The sequence below is a fragment of the Eutrigla gurnardus genome (assembly GCF_963514095.1).
Source record: "Eutrigla gurnardus genome assembly, chromosome: 19".
In the NCBI taxonomy this organism is placed as follows: Eukaryota; Metazoa; Chordata; class Actinopteri; order Perciformes; family Triglidae; genus Eutrigla; species Eutrigla gurnardus.
Window position 1 is genome coordinate 22,189,663 of NC_139930.1, and position 25,219 is coordinate 22,214,881.

Genomic DNA, 25,219 nt, shown 5'->3' on the forward strand with positions numbered 1-25,219 from the left:
ATGATTTAAAACTGACAAATGTGTTCGTGGCACAATTCAAACGGGATTTACAGTCGAAACAAGGTCCCATGGGGAAACTGGAAGGGGGCGGGACTTCACCTCTCCGCTGTGAGAGGATTAGCATGCGGATGTTAGCGTTTAGCTCAGAGCACCACTGTGACTAAGCACAGCCTTGCAACGCTGCTAGCATGACTCATCGTGTTGTCAGAGGACCGTGAGAGAAAATAACTTCCACCGTCACCTCTGAGACGGAGGATGATTAAAAAGCCTGAAGCCTCCCTCACGTCTTCTCTGGTTTAAACATTTGTTCAGTTTAAGCCGTTAGCTTGTTGTAACTTAATTTACCCGTTCATCAATGTAATTACACACTCCTCTTCCTCCTTCCTCACCACTTTGCCGCTATACAAATACAACGCTGGTTTTCATCCCCGAAGCTTTTCTGCATCATTTGCAAACATATTTCCATCACATCAGTCTTCTCATTACGCGGTGTATCATGCTAAAGCTACTACGGATGGGCACTACTCGGGTACGAATCATATTTACATAACCGGAGCTTAATTAGATAACTATGTGAGGAAAGAATCAATATTTTAATTATTTTAATATACATAAAGCCACTATGAAGGAAAAAAGTGTAACAATTAAATCGCATTAAGTATCATTCATACGCATACATATTTTCTAAATGTGTTTATTACACACTGTAATGTTTTTATAAACAGCTTTAATTCTCAAAGACATCCAAGATTTATATTTTATATTTTTTATTCATGAGTATGAATACATAGTGGTATTGTTGTTGTTTTTTTACTTTCATAAAATATCTGAGTACTTTTTCTACCAACTAACTTGGCTTTTGAAAAATGAAAAGGAGCGTTTTTTATTATCATTACCTTAAGTGTTTTTTTTTCTGTATGTTATTTTATTTTGATGTCCTGCATCACTTCCTGTTTGTTTGGCCTGAAGAAGCATAATGCACAATCAGCCTGACAGAGAGAATGTAAATCTGAATTTTTTTCATAAATCAATGTTCTGTCCCGTTAGCTGAACCAGTCTCCTCACATCGTGTTGCTTGTTTTGGCAAATTTTCAAGGCTGAGTAAATAATTTACTTCAAGTCTCCAAGCCGGTGAAATGTTTGGCCAATTAAGTATTCAATGAAGTGTAATTACAGAGCAGGCAGGGGGGGGGGGGGGGGGGGGGGGGGGGCAGTGATTAGACATTACAACAAAGGAGCCACAAGGGGGCAACAGTGGGCCGGACATGACCCTGCACACTAAGCTGAACCTTTTTTTGGAGAACAGAAAGGGGTCCTCTGGGACAAACTAACCACTATTCAATAAATCAAAGTGGTTCCGCAGACGCTCACTTTAATATGTTGACATGAAGAATTTCACGTGTGTCAGCGTAACATGTGTGACGCTTTGCTGCTCCAGTGAACGCTCCAGAAAATGGCTTCAGGTTAACTCTCGGCTCTACGTTTTGCTGAATAATAGAATTACATAATCATTATGGTCTCTAATTGCACAGGGCACGCAGGCCTATTGGATTTGTATTGTATTGCACATAATAAGTGCAGCTGTTTAGCTTCAGGCAGAATAAAGGACCAAGAATAGATCTATTAGAAAGCATTCCCCCATATGGTTGCATGAATACAAGCTGCTTTGCGGCGCTTCATGTATACAGTCGGAGAGGCAGCAGAGCATTTAATCCGTCAGACAACAGAAGGAGATCAGGTTTTTTAATCGGTGCAGAATTCTGATTTTTTTTACACAAGTAAAAGTACATTCATGTAAAAAATACTCATCATCAGCAAAACTGTGGAGTACAACGTCTCCTGTGACTGATATGTGATTCTATGTGACTTTATTAGTGGATCCTCGTGTTCCTGTTTAACTTCTTTATATACAGTCAGCTAGTTTAGTCCAGCGGGTCCCAAACTAGGGGTTGGGCCCCTCAAAAGGGGCACCAGATAAATCTGAGGGGTCCTGAGGTCATTAATGGGAGAGAAGAAGAAGAAGCCTGGAATCGTATCTTTTAATAAACTACCAGTACTCAGAGTGCTTTATCTGATACCGATATCGTTATTTCATGAATGAAAGCATGTTTTTTCTTACTCCGCCTCCACAGATTCTATCACCACCGCATCACCAGAGACGTGGACGGTCCGTCTCAAAGCCAGTGTTTGGTTTCTCCGTTCCGGGCTACGGGAGAAACACGGCGGTGCAACGTGGCCGACCCCGTCACGAGATGTGAAGGGTTCTTTCATTGCCCTTTAATGTCAAGAAAATGAAATTAGGAAAGTTATTTTCCATTTCTACTCGTAGAGCCCCCTAAATTCTACACAATTTTAGAAGTACTTGAGTACATGTACTTAGTTACTTTCCACTACTGCAGAGTACAGCACAGTGGATGGTATTTAAGCTGTAACCATTTTCTTCTTCTTCATTTTATGGCTCACTTTGCCAGCAATAAATGGCATCACCATTTGTCTGATGAGATGAGAGTGGACAGATTTAGTTAAACAGAGAGAGAGAGAGAGAAGGGGGGGGGGGGGGGGCGACAGGGGGAGAGAGGGAGGCTTTTACTCCAGTGTGCGTTGAGGAGGCTGGCAGTGAGGAGGAGGAGAGGACCAGAGAGGATGCTGGATGCTGAGACCGGAGCTGCCGCCGTCACACGCTCCGTCACACTGAAGAGGCTCGAATCCCGACAGAAAGAAAAGAACGACCGCACTTCTGTTTGAAAGCCTCGGGTAAGATCAGACATTTATTACTAAACGAGTTTCGTTGATCTTGTTGTGGGAGAAAAAAAAACACCCTTTTTAGTTTGAACTTTCAGGTCAGTTCACAGCAGCGCACGCCTTGCACATTTTAAATGAAGTAAAATTGAACGAATGAATGAAAATGTTAAATAAAGCACATTTTTTGCAATTATATTTAAAAACACATTTTTGCCTGCAAAATGGGATGATTCATGTCGTAGTGTTCAGACGTTTACGTTTTATTTTAAGGATTATAGACAGTTGATGTTATTTGAGTTCCATGCTATGATGCCAGTTTACCTGAGGACGATTTAAACCTTATTATTAAGCAGAGGATGACTGATACTGGATATTTGATGGTGATTAAAAAAAAGAAAACATAAATATATTTTAAATATCTGGTAATATTATATGGGTAGTTTTTTTTATTTTTTTTTACTTTATTTTTATTATAACTTCTGTGATACATTAATTGACAGCTGACATGACATTGTTCTTGTAGCTGCTTTATGTGGTCATTATATATATTTTCTTCAGGATGATTGTGTTTGAGGGCATCACGTGCTTCATAGCTAATAAGTTAATATCTTTTTTATTTGTTTGTGTGTTTTAACACAAATACATCACATACACAAACATTTTTGATAAACCACCTTTAATTTTGCATCATGTTGATAATGTTTCTAAATGATATTCTAGACTGTAGTAATTGGGGCGGGGGGGGGGGGCAGCTAGTTAAAAAAACCATCTGCACCTCTAAAGCTCACTAATTAAATATCTTGTTTATTTAATCAACAAAAACAGACATAAAATGCCTTCTGGTGTTTGTGCTGGACTATTTATACCTTTTGAATTGTTGTTTTCACATTTAGGTTTTCACACTGATTAAATTTACGAAATCTGACATGTTAATTCTTGAGTTTATGATAGCTACAGGCTGATAAGCTTAGCTTAAGATATGCAAGATATGCTAGATTGTGGCTACAATGAGAGAAAAAAGTCGATGTTAGACGCAAACAGACACAAATTCCCACCAGGCGGGGCGAATGACGCCAATAGACACAAATGACCCTGCAGCCAAACTCGTGGAAGAAGGTTCGCAAGGTGAAAATTCGGTTTGCGTTTGGTGTGAACTCACCTTGAGAAGTGTTTGACAGGTGGATTCCAACACCTTTGGCTAGAGCCCCCTTCTTTCAGTCTTTATGCTAAGCTAAGCTAACCATGTCCTGGCTGTAGCTTCGTATCTAACTGACAAAAGTGAGCGTGGAATGGTTTGTCCTCATCCAACTCTTGGCAAGAAAGTAAATAATCACATTTCCCAAAATATCCCACCATTCCTTCAAATAAAAGAGCAGAGATGGATGGTAAATGTGTGCAAGGTGTGCGAGGAGAGACGAGGCGTCTTTACCCTCATGTTAAAGTCGCCGGTCAGCTGCAGAGAAACTAAAGCAGCGGGAGGTGGAGGAGCTCTCTGGCTAACATGTAGCGGCAGCATTGAAGTCAAAGCTGAGAGGGCAAAGAGACGAGGAAGAAAGGGAAGCATGCATCTTTCTCAGCGTGTCTGCCCGTGAAATTGATTTGGAATACCAGTTTCTTATTTGGTCTATCATCCTCAGCCACGATTGACTTTATTGAGTCCCCCCCCTCTCCATTCCCATGCTCCCTGTAATCCCCGCTGAACGCTCCTGTTGACCCCCAATCGGCCGTATTGACCGTATTGTGTGTGTGAGGTGGGCGGCGATGGATTATACCGGCTGCTGAGCACTCAGGTGCTGACTGATGTGGCTAATATGCTTGAGCAGAAACGGTTCACGCCGACTCACTCCCCCTTCTTGCTGAACTCGGGGATATATTTCCTACTGTGGGGTTTTTTTTCTCTTGTGTCTGTGGTTTTCAAGAGGTGGGAATTCAAGACTTAATTGTCTTGAGTGCTGAGAAATGTCTTAGTGGCAAAATAACTGAGCTGGCGGCATGAATTTAATTAGACCATAGTAATAGAATGGGAGTAGAACGGATATTAAACTGTTGGCGACCGTTGCTAGGTGTTATGAGGACAATGCATGTCAGGAAAGTGTTGATGCAGCTCACTGGGTATATGGGGCGCTAGTTAGCTAGCTAGCTTGTCCAAGATAGAGGGACCTGTTCAAATAATTTTCTGCAGCAAGTGCAGCATTAAAGCATCACTTCATTTAGCTTCACTAGTTAGCTAGCTAGCTTGTCCAAGATAGAGGGACCTGTTCAAATAATTTTCTGCAGCCAGTGCAGCATTAAAGCATCACTTCACTTAGCTTCACTAGCTAGTTAGCTCGCTTGTTAATTCCACCGTACTTTAATGCTTACAACTTGTCTGTCATCTGCTGGTATAGCACTGTGATTTTCCACACTGTGACAAGACTGTGTGGATGAAGCAATAAGGTCAAGCTGAAATTATAACACACTTTTCAATCACATTCGTCATATTGAGAACCTTTTTAACAAGATATGCCGAAACAAATTACAAATAATTAAATTTCTTCCTGTAAAAATTGAACTGAATACTACTATTACAGCTAATAACAACCGTTTTCTACCAAGAATAACACGACATCCATCATCATCATCAATCAGGAGCTTTTAACAGCACAGCTAATCTATTGGAAAATATCTGATCAAATTCCTCCCGTAGACAGGAAGTGTACCATTTCAAACCGTTTGCAGAGCTTGAAATGTTAAAATGCATCTTTGTTAAAAGTATGGAGGTCAACGTGTTGAATGGATGAGAAACACATCTGATGTTCACACAGGAGATCAGAGTTCATGTCAAAGACCTTCTTCCCCAAACTATAGGCTTTTCTTTCAGTCGTCTATTTCTAACCATGCCTTAAATAACACAACCAGAATACAAACCATCTTTAAGATGATGGCTATCAATTAATTGACTGGAAGAGAAGCCAACTTCAACCTTAGAGGCACCTTAGATTAGAAGGTCATGGATTTATCACTGCATTAAATAAATCACAATCAAATAAAAATAAAAAGGCACAAGTAAGGTGAACGCATGCATCTAGATACAGGGCCACTTACTAGTGTAATGAATAGTCCGCTTAAATTAAAATCTGAATTTAAAAGCAAGCTCGTAAAAAAACCCAATAATACAACGTAATAAAACGTCAAATAAAACAAAAGGTCATTAAATAAAAACCAGACAAGACTTAAAATAAAACAAGACATAAGAATCCATAAAAGTGGCGGCCGTGTGTGTGTGTGTGTGTGTGTGTGTGTGTGTGTGTGTGTGTGTGTGTGTGTGTGTGTGTGTGTGTGTGTGTGTGTGTGTGTGTGTGTGTGTGTGTGTGTGTGTGTGTGTGTGTGTGTGATAATGGATGAATGCTGGCATGTCATGTGCAGCGCTTTGAATGGTCTTAAATCCGCCGTAAAAATGCAAGTCAATTTATCATTTAAAGCGGTGTCAGGTTTGAGGTCAAGTTCATTCTAATCCATCAAAGCAATCAATTGAGATTTATGATTTTCCCGTTGCTTCCAGAAAAGGGCCATTCCCCAGGAGCCCGTCCAATCAAGCGTTAAGCAATCAGAACGGTTGAAATGTACGGTAATTGACTTTCCTCCTCCTCAGATTTGCAGCTGCGGCATCATTGTTAACCAACGCTCGGGAATTCTCTCAGCACAGCAGGAACGGCAGATGTGCAGCACAAACCCACTGTGCCCCCAAGTGTTTAGTGATTAGCTGTATATCACTGGCACTCTTGAATTGTTCACAGTCTAGAAGGACGAGGGAAGACGTGTATTTATGTGTGTGTCGCAGAAAACACAGCCGTAAACAGAAAAGCACTGTGGCACTTTTAATGCGCTGCGATGTATATGTTTTCTCCCCGTGACCTGGATATTCTGTCAGGAGCTCCAGGCCCAAAATGTCTGACACATAACCACCAGCAGCAAAATGTGTTTGTGTTGTGCAAGCAGCATTTCCGGTGCTGAGAAACGAAGCCCAGGCTGAGGTGCCAAAAAAACGTCAGTTCCTCAAATGGCTCCTTGAGGGTCCAAAAGCGAGAAGATCCCCGTAGACCTCCATGTTAAAATGGCCAACGTTACTGCAGAAATCAACCTGTGTACAGCCTGGTTCAATCACGATCACCTCTTTGACCATTTGACAAAATTCCACGAGTTTCGTGACGTTGACCAATAGGAGCACAAGACAGCTTTTCTGAACAAAAGCCTGTGCCACCATTTTCAGAAGTCACTGTTTGTTTACATTCTTCTTCCCGGAAGTCCTTTTTGCTGACATCATGCAGGTCGTCAGCTCTGATTGGTTTGGGGAACCAACGGCTCTCGGCAAAGTCACGCCCAGATATTTACAGAGAAGAATTAAGACTGATTGGACACCATCAGCGAATCGGATCAGTGAAAGTAAAGGACAGTGACACGGACGAAGCTGACATCCACGGACTCAGTTTAGATGGTTAAATGTTGAGAGTGCAGGTTCATCCCATACCTCATTATTCCATCCTCTTTGCTCTCAGCAAACTGCTGACTTCCTCCTCGTAAAACCAGACAGACAGACAGACAGACAACGAGCCTGAGGTTTGCATTCTGTTTAGTGGTTCCAGCGCTGCCTCTGGTGTATAAACACACGCAAACAGACACACAGAATCTGTGATTTCCACTCACCATATGGCCGCTTGCTCTCACACTGAACTGGCCATGCAGATTGAGCACTTGTGTCATCCACACACACACACGCACACACACACACACACACACACACACACACACACAGAATTACTTGCAACAAATTGAAGGATTTCAGTTCATCAGTCTTAACCTCCGAGGCCAACAGGGTGCCCCGAATCCAGAAAGATCAAAACCAGCCGTGCTATCAGCTCTGTGAGGCTGTACTTAACAGACACAGCGGTGCTTTTTGCTAAAGTATTATTAGAGTAAGCATGCTAGCATGCTCACATTTTATTATGGCGTATTTGCATGCTAAGCTAAGTAGCACTAAACGCGAACTACAGTTGTGGCAGGAAACTTGTTGTAAATCAAAAGTCCGAGATCACCAAAAATTGTTACAATTCATCCTGAAGTGAACACAAATGTCCAAATCAAATTTGACAATTCATCCAATAGTTGACAAGACATTTCACTAATTGTCACCCCTTATGTCAACCTCACGTCAGGGGATCACCAAAATCACTGGAACTCATTGTTTAGGGGACACGAATGTCTGTACGAATTCGATGAAAAGTCAAGATGATTCTTGAAGGGAATGTGAATGTTTGTACCAAGTTTCATTGCAATCCATCCAATAGTTGTTGAAGTGGTCGGACGGACAAATTGATATTCACGTTAGCGTCACTGTTAGCCGTTAGCCTGCTTTCATCCCTCGACCTACTTGTTTCCTCAGAAAGCCATCAAGTCTCCCGCTCTCACATGTTTTGTTGTGCTGCCGCCTCCTCTCCCCGCACACTAGTCATCCCTAGAAAACTCTGTGACGTCAAAGCTCTCAGCCTCCCGTGTTGGGATTGAAGACTAGATTAGTGTCACATCTACGGGGGGGATAAAGTAGGTGGTGATGCCTCTTTGCAGAACTAAGCTCCATAAGCTGCTTCCTCGCTAGTCTGACGAGCCGCCGCGGCGAGTCGTGCCGAATGGGAGCGTGAATGGATGACGGTGGATTGACGAGAAGAAGTGACAGCTGCGAGGAGAGGAGTTCGGTCGTGGGATGGACGAGTGTGTCGCTCGGTTGAAATGTTCTAGTGTAATCCAGAAGGGAGTGTGGGGACTCCTTGGGGACTGTTCTGTGTACCGTGAATAACCGTGGATGAGGTCACCTCACCCTGGTAGACTCGTTTCAGAACAGATCCAGTACCCTCAACCAACATTTGTTCTGACTCACCGGCTTTTTTTAGAGGATATCTGCGTCATGGTCTTGGCTTTTTGTTTAGTTTGTTTCCCGTTTTATTCTGAAGTTCCCTGCCTCTTGTTTTACTTGCTGTGTGTTTGCTGTGATTGGTCTCGTCAACCTCATCTTTCGTTGCTATATTTTGTTACACATCTGTTATACCTGCCTGCTTTCTCTGTTATTAAGCTATTTCTGCCTAGTCTACGCTTGAGTCCTTGTCCTGCTCCCCACATCAGCCACCATGACAAACTAGAGCCCATCCTGTATCCTGTCATTCTCTCTACTGGCCATCAGGGGGCGACTCCTCTCTGATTGCAATGAAGTCTATGAGTAAATTACCCTACTTCTCTCTTGATTCAATCCTCTTGTCCATTTTGTACATTATGGTCCATTTAGAGTCAGACCATATAGAATATAATAGAATAGAAAATAGACCAGAAAGCAGGCTATGCTTTAGGGCGGGGCTACCTTATGATTGACAGCTTGTAAGATGACTTTAACACTTACTTTGTATCTTACTCACTTATAGTTGACCTTCTATTATGAAGCTAGCTTAGCAGCTACTGACCAGAATACAGATGGATCCAGATCCAGTAACAGTCGCTGATCTGATCTAACTGTTTCCCACAAGCTCACATTTTATCCTGTAAAACAAGCGATTTCACATTAAATGTCAGAGAGAATATCTCCGACATTTGAAGAACTCTCAATTTGAGTTTACTTGTATTATTACTGACTGACATTATGCTCAAAACTATGAACATACGAACCAAATGGAAATTTTCCTTGAACATGAGATGACAAAAAATAAGCTATTTTTTAATGTCTCTTTGTGTAATTATAGCTATAGGATAATTGTGTAATTCAATGGAGTGTATACTATGTATTCATTAGGTGAAAGCACATTTTACTTGTGTTCCTAAAACATGAATATATATATATATATATATATATATATATATATATATATATACACCAGTCTGAAGGCCTTTCGGCGTTACAGGACACACAGGGGGATGACGCAATCTGTCAGTTTTCCTCCCTGGAGCGCTCACACAGTCTCTCACTGTGTGTGTGCATGCGCGTGTGTATGCGTGTGTATGCGTGTGCATGCGTGTGCGTGCGTTAGTGTGTGTGCGTGCGTGCGTGTGTGTGCGTGTGTGTGTGCGTGTGTGTGCGTGCGTGTGTGTGTGTGTGTGTGTGTGTGTGTGTGTGTGTGTGTGTGTGTGTGTGTGTGTGTGTGTGTGTGTGTGTGTGTGTGTGTGTGTGTGTGTGTGTGTGTGTGTGCACGGCCCTGCAGCTCTTAGTCAGCCCACATTGTCTGATGGAGCTAAAATGCCTTGGCTTCCTTTTACTTCACGTCAATTTGCAAAGCTTTTCTGGGCAGCTGACCGTGTGTGACAGGTCCTCTCTCTGCACACTCTGTCTGTATGTGTGTGTGTGTGTGTGTGTGTGTGTGTGTGTGTGTGTGATTTTGCATTTTTTTTGCATGCCAATTTGTGCTAATGCTAATTTCAGTTTGGTGAACGTCTTAGTTACAGAAGACCTACTTTAGTGGCAGCTGAAAAACAGACAAAGATACAGACAGGTAAACGGCGAGACAGACGAACAGAAAGACAGACAGACAGACAGACAGACAGACAGACAGACAGACAATCAGAGACAGACAAATATACCGTAGCTAAAAAGACAGACAGATAAACAGACAAATGGAGACAGGCGAACAAGCAGAGAGACATAGAAAAAGACAGACAGTCAAATGAACAGACAGACAGACAGACAGACAGACAGACAGACAGACAGAGAGTCAAATGAACAGACAGACAGAGAGAGAGAAGACTGATAAACTGAAGGACACAGAACAGCACACTTGAGGTTGTCCTCATGTGACCTGGTAGCTTTTAAAGTGATGTTGTCCTTAAGGTCTAAGGACAAAGGTTCTTGTCTTAATACAGATTGTTAAAAGGCTTGAGGCAAATTTGTGACACTGGGCTATAAATAAAATTGACTTGACCTGACATTTGCTAATCACCATTAAACACAAAGAACAGCCGAGGCTGATGGGAATGTCATTCGTTTTTCAGGTATTTGATCACTAACATTTCTTTAAAGATATTTCTCTAAAAAACACAGATATCTCCTTGCTGGGGGGAATAGAGGAAACGTCAAAAGATCACCCGTCGGTTCATTCTCTGGAAACCATGAATGTGTGCATGATCCATGGAATAGTTGAGATATTTCTCTTAAAGGACAAGCATGTATACCATCTGGTGGCACGAGTGGAAAAACCAGAGGACAACCAATGACATTCGGGTCCATCCTCTGGAAACCATGAATGTCTGAAGACAATCCATCCAGTCGGATATTTCCATGTGGCTTCACAGACTGAAGCATCCCTAGAGCCACGTCGTCACTGTGGCTAAAATTAAAAACTCACTACTTTTCCCAAAAAGCTCCATCTTGAATATACGCGTTTGATTATTAAACATCAGATTAGACATGAGATTACTCGCCTCGCGTGTAATTTCCCTGCCTGCATTTGATGTTTCCTTTAAAGGTTACAATGATTTGAATCCTCCTCTAATGTGCATGAAAACACACCGCGAGCCAGAAGATGAAAATGACCCCGTTCCTCCTCGTCGGCATGAAGTGGTTAACACTCTGACTCACCTCACGAGTTATGACCTATAATCTCAAATGGACACACACACACACACAGATGTGACCACCTCTGCTCCCTGGGGGTTGAACCGCCCCTCAGTCAAGTGGCGCTATAAAACAGGTGTAAATCAAACCCGGCTTCGTGTGGTGACGCGTGTCCTTGGCGTGGCCTTCTTCAAGAGGTGCTGGAAGGAAACCGCATCATCCTCCCCCACATCGTGAACACAGTCGGGACTGCAGATGCTAGATGAGTGTATGACCGTCATATTGGCCTCAGGTGAAGACTGGATACAAAGAAAACGGGAAAAACAGCAATGCTTGGTTTGATGGGGACACAAAAAATTCCAAACCAGCTTGGGCTGGAATTAAAAACACTTATGATGTGTTATAATTCCTATAAAACCCTTGTATTCAAGTGCAGTAATCCATCTAATTTTGAACCAGGAAGTATAAAAAAAGACGAAATCAGATTTTTTTTTTATTACCATTTTCTAAAATGGAAATACTCAAGTTCTTCTAATTTGCACTTGAGTAAATATACTTTGCATTCCACCATTGATGAGTACTTGTCAGTGCTTCGCCCCATTGAGGGTCATGCGGTGAAAACAGGGCTGATATTGATACGCTGTCATGTGTGAAGCTTTCTGTCCTCTGACATTGAGGATGAGATACGAGTGGCGTGTCCTGCTGCAGACCGCATTGATCCGCTGTAAAGCTCCGATCAATGGTCAATACAGGCATGTGCACGTGAGCGTGTGCACGTGACAGTTAGGAAGATAAAAAACTGACGCTGACTCTAATTCATGTGGTTTATACAGTACTTTATAGTGGAGAAAATGTGTTTGTTTGGTTTATTTTACCTGAGTATTTACATTTTATGGGAAAACTCTTTAGCATAAATCATTCTAGATACGCTTTTTTTTTAAATGTTACCACTGAAGTGTGAGGAAGCTTTCTCCAAATCTGAATGCAAAATGTAAAAAAATCCTTTCATATGTTTTATTCTTGTTAATGCTTTTTTTCATTGACCCTAACCAGAACCTCTACCTGTTCCTAACCTTAAACCAAGTCTTCACCCTAACATGTAATCGTTTACATTACGTTAAGGACGTGCAATTGTCCCCATTTGGTCTCAAAAAACAGCGTCCCCACAATGTGAGTTTGTTATCAAATGTCCCCAGATGACCGGTAAACCGTGCCCACACACACACACACACACACACTCCCCCAACATCAATCTGTCAGGTTGCCACATTGTCCACCACGATGGGGGAACGGGTTGAGAGATGACGCACTGAGCCCTTAACTAAGCGAGGCATTAAAATCCTCGTACTCAGCAGCTTCCGCCTGATCTCTGGTGATGTTTAATGCTCGGACGCAGCCCTTTAACGTCCGGTAGCCACACCGTGGATTATTCAAGCTCTCCAGGCACGTCAGGGGAGGAACGATGACATAGGCGGGTCATGTCGGGGGGGTTGGTCACCTTCAACACCCTTAAAAACGGGGAAATAGAATGTGCTTACAATGGAGAGGAAGTTGTGCATATATCGTTTCATATTTTCTGTCCACGCTGTCAGCAAAAACAGTGTGCAGGATCAGTCGACCAGGGAGGCGTTGAGTGTCTCGGCACCAAAAGGCGAGAAAGTCGAGGTCATGCTTTCCTCTTAACAGTGTTCTTGCTAAAAAGATAATGAGCGCGCGGTGAAAAATGTCTTCAGGCGTGCATGTTGCAGACCACACTACAATAACAGTTCACAGAGAGTCAGCCTCAATTAATGTTTTCCAGCAGCTGCACCAAGTACCTGCTCGGACGCGACCCGGCAGATGTTTGGGAATCTAACGGCCGGAGGAGTCGGCGTGGCGGAGCTGAAGTAAATCACGGCTAATCAAATTAGCTGCTCGGAGCTTTCAAAAGGAGTGCCTCTCCAGCCGCGGCTCACTGGCAGTTGATCGGACGGTGAAATCGCTGTCTCACGAGCGGAAACAACACGCGGGACTGTTTTAGAGTCTGACTCGGTCACTGATTTTATTCTGTGAACTTTTATCCGCCTGAATCGACGGCAGTTTGTACCTTTCATCCTGTCGTTTACGTAAATCACCGTCTTAGTTCTGCCTGCTAGCATGCTAACATCTGCTAATTGTTGAGTCTGATGGGAATGAGCTAAAGTATAGGAAAAGTTTGACCTGATGATGGCGCTAGAGGAAAAGTTTTTAAGTGGTTACATTTCATCCTGTTGGCAACATGAATATGTATACTAAAGTTTTATGGCAATCCACCCAAACTTTTACTCCCACAAATGACTTCTGGCTGACTTCGCTGGATCTTTTGATCCACGTGCCGCCAGCGTGGCTCAAATGGATGAAACACTCATCGATAAGAATGTCTTGAATACATTCACATCTCCATAACACTGAGGATTAAAGGGGTCATAACCTTCATCGATGCAGAAGAAAATAGAAAGTGCCAGTAGTGGCGTTCCATGAGCTGTGTTCAAGCTTTCCTCTTCAATAATGTCCATGGATGCTCTGCAGGACGCAGCAAGTTTAAATCCTCATCACCGTCTCAAAGCCGTCTCCATCAAATATCCAGTAACTCCAACCCCTTGCAAAATAGTTGCACAGGCTTGCATTTCTTAAAACACCAAAATCATGAATGGAGTTTGGTGCACACAGCAGAGTTGCAAAGAATACTGCAGAACGATATTTGCTGTAGAAAACCTGTTATAAATACTTAATGTACGTGAAGTAAACGTGATTGTTATTCAGGGTTTCGTGACGCAGTCTGGGGGTGTGTCAGTACACTGTGACATCACTGCTGGGCATGGCCTGTTGCAGCAGATTTAAACATTAAATCAGTAAGGAGGGTTTTTTAGCCCAATTCTAGTTAAATCATTAAATGATTTTGTGGTAATATAAAATGCACCTTAAACAGGTACAATATTTAGCATATTTGGCGTCATGTTTTGAGTTCGATGTTGGTGCCCATTCTCTAAATAAAGCCATGATAACAGAGCAGATCTTCTGTCACCTCTGGTGACGCCACAAGCTGAATTCCTGATGCCACGGTTTGCCCACGCAGGCTCCTGCCCGTCATGTGAAGCCCAAAAATATAACAAACTGACACATTTGCCTTGAGTTCGCCAGCTGAGTGCATTTTGATTTTCGCTGGCAGGGAATTTGGCCTCTGCTCGGCCAGTCGGCCACAAGTGACTTTAAACCTCAAAGGCAGCTTTCCAAACAACCAGCAACACTCGAAGGTTTACAACCCAACAGTTCAGAAATGTTGTTTGTGTTGACTTTAGAATATGAAATAAAAAGAGGTCATTTTTAATGCTCTTATTTTGTAGACGGATAATGGGGAGGGTCAAAATAGTGAAAACTAAAGACTTCATAATGTAACATTCTAAACATGCACTGTTAGAACAATTACCAGTTGATGCGGCTTGGAAACATAAATGATCAGCATTTAAAGTAAAATGTAATCCAGGTTCTTTATGTAAAGTGAGTGTGTCCTGATAACTAATATGAGTAATATTCAATCAACTTTTTATAATAATAATAAAGGCTCAATGAGTAATATCTGACCACGGGTTCCAAACAAATACAGGCCAGCATTTCATTTCTCTATCGCTGGTTCCATACCAGGACAATAATTAGAAATTAAAGGCAAAATCATTAGACAATGGAAACGGAACAAAATAATATTAATAAATAAAGCAACAAAACTAGTCATTGTAAATTTACATTAAAATAATACAATAAAATGAATCAATTGTTTTTATGAAAATAAATAAGTCTTACAGGCAAATACATATACGTAGTATTTTTTTCGTGTAACCCACAGAATGTGAGCTGTTGTGCATGTTTGCATTTACTCGGCGTCGCTTTAAGGCCAGAATATTCCCTGTCCTCAGACTTTAGTGTCTCGCTCTCCTCAGCGATGCACTTTTTTGGAGATGCTGACCTTTTTTTTTTTTTTTTTTTGCTGTGTTTTTACTTTGCATGCCACTTAAACTGTGTGTGTGTGTGTGTGTGTGTGTGTGTGTGTGTGTGTGTGTGTGTGTGTCTGTGTGTCTGTGTGTGTGTGTGTGTGTTTTGGGATTCAGGATCGGGTGGACGATGAACATGTCTGGCGGCCCCCCGGGGGAGGAGCTCACGGATGAGGAGAAGGCGATCATCAACAGCGTACTGGCTCGTGCGGCCATGATGGAGGCCACGGAGCATGAGAGGATTGAGTGAGATGGGGAAACTATTGTCTCTGTTGCACAGAATCACATAAGTGGACCGTGCACAGATGCTCGCTGAGTTGAATGATTTATTTTTGTTCTGTGTGTAAAACTTCAAGTTTGCGTTTTGTGCTTGAATTTATTTGTGTGTTCTCAGGCGTCTCTCCAGTCGCCTGGATAACATCAAGAGGACGGCGTGCGGCGACGGCCAGTCGCACTGCTTGTTGTGTGGGGCGTCTTTTGGACCACAGGGGGTCACAGCTGTCCTCTGTGTGCAGTGCAATAAAGTAGGTGGATCTTCTTTCTGCTTGAACAAAGAAAGAAAAGGAGGCAGAACACTCGCAGAGAGTCCCCAGAGGAGGTAGCAGGGTTTCTGTTTACTACGTTTTCTATAGTGTCGATCCTGAGAGGGTTCCTATGGCGATAGGCGCCCAGCGGGCCGTACGCTAACTTGTCCTGACGTGTGCTCTGCATCTCCTGGTCTCATGCAACACATACTGCTTCTTGTTGCCCTCGACACATAAGTGGAGGTTAAGTCATCTGAACAGTGAAAATGCAGCCAACGTATATAAAGTATATATATTTGTGCACAGGTGCCGTCACGATCGTCAACGTAAAAACTACATTATTTCTTACCTTCTTCTCTTTATACTTCTACTGCATTACAATTCAGAGGGAAATACTGTGAAATACTTGATTTATCTGACAGCTTTAGCTCAATCAATGACGATACAAAACAATCAATAAAATCGTTTTTCATTGGTGTGAATCATCGCAACCATGAGCGGCCCTTGACCTTAGAGTCACGAATGATCACAGCAAATATTGGGCTGATTGGTCCAGCAGTATGTGAGATTAGCTGTGGAAAGACAAGGAGATGCACACACACACACACACACACACACACACACACACACACACACACACACACACACAGGCGGAAACATAATCTCCTGATGGAAATAACAATTACACCTGAAGCTACTGTTTTTTGATTGATTAATTGTTAACTATTCTGATCTTACGTGTCATTTTTCATGTCAAAACATTTCATGTTTCATATTTGCTGCTTTCCCTTTTTTAATAATGTTAATATTTGAATCAATAATGTTGAGGTTTGGACAAAACAAACATTGTGAAGGTATCACTTTGTTTCACTGTGACGCCATTCCACTTTTTTTTTTTATGATTTTAACAAACCAAATAATTGATTGATTAAATAAATAATAATGTTTTGGGGTATTTGCATCTCTGCAGCACATGTGCAGCAAATGTGGGATTTCGAGCAACAGCAGGACGAGTCCTATGTGGCTGTGCCGAATCTGCAACGAACATCAAGAGGTGAGAGGGACGGAGAACAGAGCAGCTCTGATCCAAATTACGGCGCTAAAATTACGCCATTATGTAGTTCATCCGCCACCAGAACATCTCCTCATATCAACCATTTTCTAGCTTTTAGACCAGAATTGCAGCGACCTGGAATATTACCTTTCATTGATACCTCCTCAATATATTATAGTATTGTAATTAATATGAAACATGAAGACTCAGGCCTGCTTTCTGTTTTTCTCACTGATGTCCTTATAAAAAGCGGTGCTGTGATTTGTTGAGGCCTCAAGGAGCAACACTCCTTAAATAAATGCTCTCTGCTGTCAATCAAACGCAGAATAACGACAAAAATAAAAAGTGGTCATGTGTTCATCCTGTAGAAGTAAGAAGTGAAGAAATAAACCCTCTTTGTTTGTTGTTCACAGACAAAACTACAAATACATTTTTTTCACTATGTTACTGCAGATCCAGAAGCGTTCAGGAGCTTGGTTCTTCAAGGGGAGAGTCCAGCAGGTCCTGCCTGCCCCCCTCCATCTGTCCAGCCCTCAACAGTCCAGCACAGAGAACAGTTCTGGTCCAGGAAGCCATAATGGATCACAGGAACCTACAACACATCACCACGGTACTATATTTTTATCGCTGCAGGTCTCCTCTGTGTTGCTACAGCCAGGAAACGTCTTTGCATTCAGATCGACCACTGAGCACAATAATAACAATAAAGTAAAAAAACGTATTAAAATCAGTACCCATTATTTCAGCATGCACATATACATCAGTATATAGAATGCAAATGTAATATATAGTAATTATTATTCCGCATACTTTCTGCATTCTGCTTTTGCTTTTGGTACATTTAGTATGTTTTGATGCTAATGCTTTTGTACTTTTACTCAAGGTAACGGTTTGAATGCAGGACTGTTAATGAGCAGAGTATTTCTACACTGTAGTACTTTAACTTTGGCAGTGATATTTTCATGTTTTCTCCTCAGAGTCGCAGCAGCAGCAGCAGCAGCAGCAGCAGCAGCAGCCGTCCTGTGCATCAGAACAATGGGATCAGACAGCAAGAACAACCGCTGACAGCAATAATGACAGTCAGTCCTGTCCAGCCGTTGTAATGAAGACTGAGAGACATGTGTTCGCCTCCAAACCAGCTCGAGCAAATGCGCAGCAGGTCGCCCCGACCTCAGGTCAAGTAGTTCTCCTTCTATGAATAAACGTTCATAGCATTTAACATCAATAAGAATATGCATACATTTTACTCATACGTTTATTTTCTTTTTTAAATTAAACATTTTTAAGTTTTAAATGTCAATAAGATTTTTTTTGTTATTTATTAGTTTTTTTGTTTGTGTGAAATATAGTTGAGCTGACAGCATTAATTGCTCCTGCTGCAGATGTGGAAAACAAACGCTCGGAGAGGGAAGAGCCTCCAGCTGTGGAGGAGAAAAGACAACCTGTCGTCTCCGGCTCCGTTTCGTCTCATGTCCCTGCAGCCAGAATGAATCCCCCCGTTAATCACGCCGCCCCCCCACGACCTCCAGCTGATCGAACAGAGGATGACGACGACGACGACTACGACTCGGACGACGCCAGTAAGACTGATTACTTTCCCCCTCTGCTTCATAGAGTGTGAATACGTCTTTACCAATCCCAGATGTTTACTTTTTTACTCATTTTATCACTTTCAATCATTTAAATTGTGCTTGCAGCTGTGAAAGAAATTCCCAGTGGAGCGATGAAGAGTAACAAATCAATGTTTATCTGCTTTAGAGGGAAATTGGTTTCTCCAACCGTTCAGATAAAATGTTTCTGTTTTTATTCCTGCAGCCACTCTGGGATGTCTGGAGTTCAGTCTGCTGTACGATCAGGAGAACCACGCCCTGCACTGCTGCATCGTTAAGGCTAAGGTAAGCACAGGTACACATGACGGAATAAGATTAGACAAAAAGACAAGACAAATCAGGATAGGACACGACCAGACAACAAGGAGACAAGACGGGACGGGTCACGTGGAACCAGATGGGAAAGTCAGGACGAAACAAGAAAGGATGTAAGAGGACAAGAAAAGATGAGACATTAAAAGACAAGAAAAAGCAAGACAAAGATGGGACATAAAGGCGGGACTAGACATAAAAAGATGAGCAAAGACAATTACCAGATGGAAAAGTCTGGACGAAACAAGAAAAGATGTAAAAACACAAGAAAAGACATAAAACGACGAGTAAAGACAAGCCAAAGATGAGAGAAGAACAGACAATACGAGAAAAGACGAGACGTAAAAAAAAGGAATGAAGACAAAGGTGGGACGAAACGAAACGAGACATAACAAGAAAAGACAGGACACGTCCACACATGGATACTTACCACTGTTTCTTCACATGTCTCTCAGGGTCTCAAGCCGATGGACTCTAACGGTCTGGCTGACCCGTATGTGAAGCTGCACCTCTTACCTGGAGCCAGTAAGGTACCATCATCCTTCATTAGAACTTCAAGCATGCGACCGATGTCGTCGCTTAATAATCACTTTTAAAACGTGTTCGTTCTCAGTCCAACAAGCTTCGCACCAAGACGCTGAAAACCACGCTGAACCCCGTGTGGAACGAGACGCTGGTCTACCACGGCATCAACGACGACGAGATGACGCGCAAAACTCTCCGGTAAGAACCGCCGCGCTCCTACTCACTCCAAAATCCTTCCGCGTATTCCTTCTTGCATTGAAGAGTTTCACGAGGTCTGTCTGCAGGCTGTCGGTGAGCGACGAGGACAAGTTTGGACACAACGAATTCATCGGCGAGACGCGAGTCGCTCTGAAGAAACTCAAGTTCAACCAGAAGAAGAACTACAGCGTTTGCTTGGAGCGAGCCGTCCCGGTGAGACCGACACTCGTGTTGTTAAAGACGGAACTGTGACGTAATCAAAGGGTCAGTTAGGAACTACTTTCTGTCCGAGAAGAAGGGTTGCTCTCGCTCGTCTTTCTGGCCTTCGTCAGGTAAACGGCTGAAGGTCAAAACAGAAGGTTGTGACTTAACATTAATATTTCAGCAAATATTTCAAAATGAAAAATTGTCAAAATAAAGGCAGAAACCTGGACAAAGAACACCAAAACTTGTGCTTTAAAGTTAATTGGCGATCACGGAAACACCTGGTGGTAAATTACCATGTCAACAGAGCTCATTTTGGGTTACCATGGTTACGCGTCTCCAACCAGCAAGGACACTCAGCAGTTCAGTCCGTAAAATGATACATAAGACTGTTTTGATAAATATAACAAATTGCTTTCTTGCTGAGAGTGAGATGAGAAGATCGATAACCCTCTTATTTGTGTAGAGGATGCTAAATATGAAGCAATAGCTGCTCAGCGTAGCTTAGCTTAGCTTAGCATAGCAATCATCGGATTTAGCACAATTATACAAATGAGATGTTAGCGTTAGCTTCAGAGGTGCTAGTAGCTGGATTTCTTTCCCCTTGTTTTTCAGAGGCAGCCAGGTTAGCTGCTTCCAGTGCTAAATTAAGCTAATCAGCTGCTGGCTGTAAAGCGGAATAAGCGTATTTCCTTTCGTATTTATTTTTCTTTTGTGTGCAGAGATATGCCATGATAACAAAGCTTGCAGTGATGATGATGATGATGATGACTGTGTACAGGTGAAGAAGGCTGTGGGAGGACAGGCCCGTGGCATGGCTCTCTACGACGACGAGGTAAGACCCCCACATGAATCTGATAATGTCGTTTTTAACTTTCTTTTTAGGCAACAGTATTGTTGTTTTCTCTACACCCGATTCCCTCAGTGTAAGATAAATACATGTCATCTTATGAATAGGTTGACATTGAATTACTAAGTGTCTGCTTCTCCAGGCGAGGCAAGCTCACAAACAAGACACTAGCGTGTCTCTCAGGGCCGAACACAAAGTTCTCACCTTTAACCGAGACATAATACAGACGCCGTGACGGCTTCCTCTAGATTACTTTTATGCTTTCCCAGGAGGGGCAGGAGGCAGACTTGCTACTGCACTGTTAGTTCATAACTGTTGTACTGCTCAAAACTTGATTCTCACCATGTACATCGGGCATCAATACATATTCCTGCATAAGACATCTACCATCTCCAGAGGTCTCCTTGCTTCGACTCATAATATTCCATCATATGCCGTCAGGATGCACCGATCCAATACTGACCTTATTAAGCAGCTCAGGTATCAGACGGATGTGATTGATCCACATTAAATTACATCATCGGTTTACATCCACCATCCCGCTGCCACCAATACTCACTAGAACAGCAAATGTGAAAATAGTCCCCAACAAATGCGCTGGTTTTGTTTTAATAAAAAAAAAAAAACAACTACAGTGACCAACTGTTTGAGAAACTTATTGTATAATAAACTGTATATTAAAGCCTTATTCAAAAAACAAAAGCATCTTCAGCCGAGCAGACAGGAAGTCAGGGAGACGGTTTTGGTCTTTTTGTTGATGTTATGTACAGAATATTATATTGTTATTGGAGCTGTGTAATACCAATATTCTATTAAATATCAACATTTCCTATTTCCTAGTTCATACGTGTAATAATATGAACTCAACTGTTTACTTATTATGTTTGTTATTGATTTATTTATTCATTGATGTATTTTTTGTTATATTTGTTCAGTTTACTCTTATATTTGCTGCTGTAATACTTTATATCCTCCCTGCTGGGATTATCTTATCTTATCTGATCTTAATGATATTGCATACTAATATACATTTAGATCATCCTTGAGCATGTACATTATCCTTCATTATAGATATTATGATAATCACTGTATAATCCCTGCAGATATGAGCAGAGGGCAAAGGAGCATTCGAAATGGAATACTGTTACTTAGTGTGTGTGTGTGTGTGTGTGTGTGTGTGTGTGTGTGTGTGTGTGTGTGTGTGTGTGTGCGTGTGCGCGTGTGCGTGTGCGTGTGTGTGTGTGTGTGTGTGCAGCTAAATGAAGGCGATGATTCGGAGGAGAGGGGTCGCATCCTGGTGTCGCTGACGTACAGCAGCCAGCAGGGTCGTCTGATTGTGGGCGTCGTCCGCTGCGCTCACCTGGCCGCCATGGACTCCAACGGATACTCCGACCCGTTCGTCAAAGTGTGCGTGCTCCGCTCATCTTAAACCCTCCAGATTAGGATCAAAGGAATAACTGTTGGGGTTATTTCCCCCTTCTCTTTGTGCTGCAGGTGTCTGAAACCAGATATGGGGAAGAAAGCTAAAAACAAGACCCAGATAAAAAAGAAGACCCTCAATCCAGAGTTTAACGAGGTCGGCCGTGCTGCTCTCCTTTTGCTCACCCAGATCTAAGTGTTAGGGGTTTTATTGTTATAAACTCATGTCATTTCACCGTGTTTCAGGAGTTCGGTTATGAAATAAAGCACGGCGAGCTCGCCAAGAAAACCCTTGACATCTCCGTCTGGGACTATGACATGGGAAAATCTAATGATTTCATTGGTAAGTGCGTCTTGTAATCACATTTCCTCATCCATCCATCCAACGTGTCGCCTTTAGTCCAGTCTGAAATATCTCCAAACCACTGGATGTATTGATGTTGGTGCATATATTTTCATGGTGCCCAGAGGATGAATCCTAACGACATAATACCTGCTAAAAGAATGACACTCCCATCAGCCTCGGCTGTGTTTGGTGCTAGTTAGAACATGTTAGCATGCTAACACACTAAACTAAGATGGTGAACATGGTAAACACCACATCTGCTAAACATCAGCCTGTTAGCATGATCCCTGTGAGAATGTTAGCATGCTGACATTAGCATTTAGCTGAAAGCCCTCCCGTGTCTATGCAATAGATGCTAGCTCCTTGACTGTTGGAACGTCGGTCTGCCTTAAAATTTGATTCACATATTCGTGTTCTCCTCAGGATCAACTGTAATAAATTTGGTGATCCTCAGACTTTGCATCTTTGGTTTAGGACTAAATACCTGCAAAACTACTCCCCTCAGCCTCTTACCCTGTGATTGGTGCTAGTTAGAGCATTTTTAGGAGTTAGCATGCATGCTAAACTAAGATCTAAACTAAACATCAGCATTTCAGCATTGTCGTTGAGAGCTAATTTTCCTCTCTGCCTCCAGGAGGATGTCAGCTGGGCATCCAGGCGAAAGGGGAGTGTTTGAAGCACTGGTACGAATGCCTCAAGAACAAAGACAAGAAGATTGAGCGCTGGCATGTTCTGCTAAATGACAACACTGTCCAGTTTGAGGATTAAAACGCCTCCCTCTTCGATGTTTTCCCCTGTCGCCCCCCTGTAGCGTGTTGTCTTCCAGTGACGGGTAGACGGATATCACCCTCTTGCTGTTTTGTCTCCAAAGTGCAACGAGCTACATCTCCAACAGTTTTCAGGTGACCAACATGGATGTTGACCCTCGGGGCTCCTTTTAAATAAAGAGCAACCACTTAACAACTATTTTTACTGTTATCATACCATAAACATTGTCATAAATTAGATTGAACAGAGTGATTATCATACTTTATGGAGCCGATGAAACCCTTGTAGTGATTGTTATGAACACAGTATGTTGTAATGAAGTGCGCCTGACTCAACACGGGGAATTCCCACTTTTCTGTCTGACCTGTGTCTCCTCATATGAGATCATGTGATGTGCTACCAGCTGATCTTTGTGCCCACGTCTGTTGGACTGTTTGCATCACCAAAACATTCACTTCACTTGTGTTATCATGCATATGTTAAATATTAAGTGGGATGATGAATGAATACGAACAAATGTTTATTTTTGTTTTGCTGTTGATGTGAAATGCATTTGAGTTTTTTTTACACATAATATTCAGGCTCATTATCACTTTCCCCAGTGCATGTGTGAGCTCTCTTCAGGAGGTAACGCTTCTGCATGAAAAACAAATTTGATCACGCAACACACTTTCACAAAAAACATCCATGAGGCGTTATGTTTGACTGACTGAGATGTTTTCAGCTAAATGACCTTCATATTGATGCATGTCATATTGTAGCATCCACGTGGCTAATAAATAAAGACACCCTGGCACTTCCTCTGCCCCTCTGTGTGCTTGCGACATGTTGTGACATGGCACAAACCTTGGTCTGCATCAGACGAGGTTTCAACCAATCGGCTCGGGCAGACACGCAGCGGAGAAACTTGTGAACTTTGACTTCCCTTGATAATGCTCACCTTACGTTCCAAGTGGGTGAAAGTTTACAGACTTGTTACACTCTGGAAGGTCTGTGCTTGAGTTTTTCACCATCAGCAGTGAGAAACATTTGGTCTAAGAAAAAAAGGTACTTCAGCACATGCTCACAAAGAAGCACGAGTGACATCACTTGAGGCAATTTATTAGATTTCGTTTCCCAAACAGCTGGAAAACTTTCAAATGTTTCTTGCTTCTTTTTATAGGTGAAAATCCTCCTGGCTCCAAGTTGGATCAGAGGTGTTCATGGCTAGTCATTCTGCATAATAATAATAATAATAATAATAATAATAATAATAATATAAATATGCTGTTATATCTATTGTAAAAGAAATCAGAATAATATTTGAAGGCTATATACATGATATATTTAGTCCCAATGGAATGGAAGTTTGAGTGTCTTTATCTTCCATATAAAATATTTTTGCATTTTTGTTTTGTTACAATTTCGTCATGATTTTAGCCAAACCATGACGTCTTCCTAAACCATGACGTCTTCCTAAACCTTACCAAGTAGTTTGTTCAACGTTGTTCAACGTGTTTCAAACAGAAAGTGTGCGGGGAGCGCGATGCGGAGCATCATACCGAGGTCCCACACACACCTGCCTTGTTTCTAGAAGTTGCAGTTTGACTGATGGCGTCATAATATTATTGGTGTTTGGTCGGCACTAGCTTACACAGGCACACGTCATCATTTTTTTTTCATATATATTGTTAAATCGGTGGGCAACGTGACTGGGGATGTGACCGAAAAGGATCAAAAAGTATTTTTCATGTCATCTCCACTTTAAGCGTTAAATTCGTACATCGTGTCCCACTAATGTATCTTAATGGAGCTTCTGTCATCTATGGATCCATATCAATTGATTAGTTTGTCGCATTCTAATGGAAGCGTGTATTTGTGACACAATATATATCAGTCACATTTGCGGGTGTGTGTGTGTGTGTGTGTGTGTGTGTTAATCGATATGTCCCGGTGATGAGCGCGTGAGAGAGAGAGGACTGATGTTTAACTGGACTGGCAGGTCACATGATTTGGATTAATCTGATTATTATTTCACATTCACCAGCGAACACCATCGCGCGCCTCCTCTTCCTCCTCCTCCTCTCGATTTAAACCGACCTAGAGTCGGTGCGTCTGTCC

At 42.2% G+C, this 25,219-nt stretch overlaps 1 protein-coding gene across 1 annotated transcript; it reads left to right on the plus strand.

The window, feature by feature from the left end:
- The first annotated feature begins 2,615 nt into the window (after positions 1-2,615).
- Positions 2,616-23,310, plus strand: rph3aa (rabphilin 3A homolog (mouse), a). The gene is made up of 16 exons (XM_084034954.1): positions 2,616-2,754; positions 15,427-15,555; positions 15,704-15,833; positions 16,804-16,887; positions 17,341-17,497; positions 17,865-18,062; positions 18,270-18,467; positions 18,703-18,782; positions 19,265-19,339; positions 19,423-19,532; positions 19,619-19,745; positions 20,518-20,571; positions 21,842-21,993; positions 22,081-22,162; positions 22,252-22,348; positions 22,986-23,310. Exons 2-16 carry the CDS (start codon positions 15,440-15,442, stop codon positions 23,117-23,119), a joined length of 1,794 nt encoding a protein of 597 aa, XP_083891080.1. The 5' UTR covers positions 2,616-2,754; positions 15,427-15,439; the 3' UTR covers positions 23,120-23,310.
- Positions 23,311-25,219: the final 1,909 nt, after the last annotated feature.

Bases quoted from the DNA above. Each gene is read 5' to 3' on its own strand.
- rph3aa (XM_084034954.1), top strand. From the start codon at position 15,440: ATGAACATGTCTGGCGGCCCCCCGGGGGAGGAGCTCACGGATGAGGAG. The intron at 15,556-15,703 runs GTGAGATGGGGA...GTGTGTTCTCAG, and splicing joins ACGGAGCATGAGAGGATTGA to GCGTCTCTCCAGTCGCCTGG. The intron at 18,468-18,702 runs GTAAGACTGATT...TTATTCCTGCAG, and splicing joins CTACGACTCGGACGACGCCA to CCACTCTGGGATGTCTGGAG.